Source organism: Zerene cesonia, chromosome 11, assembly GCF_012273895.1.
Source record: "Zerene cesonia ecotype Mississippi chromosome 11, Zerene_cesonia_1.1, whole genome shotgun sequence".
NCBI lineage: Eukaryota > Metazoa > Arthropoda > Insecta > Lepidoptera > Pieridae > Zerene > Zerene cesonia.
Window position 1 is genome coordinate 5,899,868 of NC_052112.1, and position 1,853 is coordinate 5,901,720.

The 1,853-nt window shown below is 33.2% G+C and overlaps 2 protein-coding genes across 2 annotated transcripts in view; one reads left to right on the top strand and one right to left on the bottom strand.

The window, feature by feature from the left end:
- Nucleotides 1–241: 241 nt before the first annotated feature.
- On the bottom strand, nt 242–1,567 carry LOC119830551 (isocitrate dehydrogenase [NADP] cytoplasmic-like; the record flags this gene model as incomplete). Its single annotated transcript, XM_038353610.1, has 3 exons — nt 242–418; nt 909–1,108; nt 1,414–1,567. Coding segments are annotated over 3 exons (516 nt in total), but the record flags the coding sequence as incomplete, so codon positions are not given.
- Nucleotides 1,568–1,776: 209 nt separating this feature from the next.
- The window catches only part of LOC119830552 (isocitrate dehydrogenase [NADP], mitochondrial-like), a 3,560-nt gene continuing 3,483 nt past the window's right edge, over nt 1,777–1,853 (top strand). Inside the window, exon 1 of the mRNA XM_038353611.1 lies at nt 1,777–1,797. Coding sequence (XP_038209539.1) covers nt 1,777–1,797 — 21 coding nt within the window. The remainder of the gene's footprint in view (nt 1,798–1,853) is intronic.

Below are 1,853 nucleotides of genomic sequence, written 5' to 3' on the forward strand. Positions count from 1 at the left end.
TTCTAAAAAAAATTCCTAGCTAGATCGATTTATCGCTCCCGAAACCCCCTATATACTAAATTTCATGAAAATCGTTGAAGCCGATTCCGAGATTCCAATTATATATATATTTTAATTATATATTTATATTTTTAGAATTGCTCGTTTAAAGGTATAAGATATTATTTAGTGATTGGACAAAATTTGGTTTATCTATTGATTACCTACACTTTTAAAAGCAACATTTTTATAACCACTATCATAATTATCAATTGAATTAAAGATATAACATTATGATATTTACCTGAAAACTGGAATGCGCGAACGCTCGGATCGATTCATCCGTGTTGTACATTCCCATTGCAACTCCAGGAACTTTGAAATCGTACAATAGCGTGTTTGTCACTGTACCATCTTCTTGTGTGTAAACTAATTCCACCTAAAGACATTTTACAGGAATAAAGTTAATTTTATTTATTAGTGGCGTAGTTTAAAGAGTGAGTCTTATAGTCCAAAAAATAAGATGTCATATAACGTTTATATCGGTCATAAACAAACATCCAAACCTATACAAACGATCTACTTTGTAAAATGGTATCCCGGATAAAAAGTAGCAGTTATAACTACCCTATCTTCAGTAGATAAATATATAGATTCTTTAGTTAAAGTGTGAAATAAATACCGATCCATAAATAAGTTTCGATTCATATTTTAGTACTAAAATGAGAGTTTATGTCAGTATTGAATGTAGTGAATTTTTTTTTCATAGAAACTAGTTTAATAGGTATTACGCGTTAGGCTATACTTATGTATCTTCTATAAATATTTATATAACCGTAACGCACACGTGGCAACATAATCTAAATGACCTTGGAATGCAAGTGCGGTACCTATAAGCACAACACATTATATCTCGTACAAAAATATACCTTTCCAGGCTTTGGAACTACGAAGTCTTGTGCTTTGTACTGGTCTCCATGGGCATGGCGACCGATAACAATAGCTTTAGTCCAGCCAGGCACAACTCGGGGTATACTCTTGCATAGAATTGGCTCACGGAAGACAGTTCCGCCCAGAATGTTACGTATAGTACCATTCGGACTTAGCCACATCTTCTTTAACTTGAATTCTGTAAAAATTTTATGATTTTCATAATTTCAAAGTTTTTAAAAAGAAAACAAACAACAAGCTAAAAACATATGTATCTATTTATTTCTTATCCTAATTGTTTTAGAGTTGAAAACGTATGAAAAGAAACGAAGTTATTGTTTATTATATGCTATTTGCTTGCAATGAAGGTGAATTCAAGGTAGAAAGAGCAATGACATATCATCAAACATTTTTTTTTTCCTTTAAAAAAGCTAAAAGTTTTCACGAGAACTACGTTGACGATAATGACGGCGTCTTTAGAGATAAATCTCTCTCATACAATACCTTCAACACGCTGTTCATCTGGTGTAATAGTAGCGCACTTAATGCCCACATTGTGCTTAAGTATCGCGTGCGCTGCGTCAATCGTCACTTGATCGTTAGTCGCATCACGATGCGGCAGACCCAGGTCGTAGTAGAGGCAGTCGAGCTGCGAGCGTCAATGACCTTTGTAATGGTTATAGCTTGGCTTCATACGATTAAATATAAATTTGTAAAAACGACCGATAAATATCTGACCTCACCGGACTCACCGTTATCTTTAATGTATTCGATCAGGACTATATAAAAAATTTCGTTTTTAATTTCTAATATTTAGGTGTAGTCAACAGTACTTAAACCAAATTTAAACAATCAGTAATTATAAAGATGACGCATTTAAAAATTCTGGTTATAGTACGAGATCCGGCCGCGTGATTTATACGTTCATATGTTTGATTAATAAT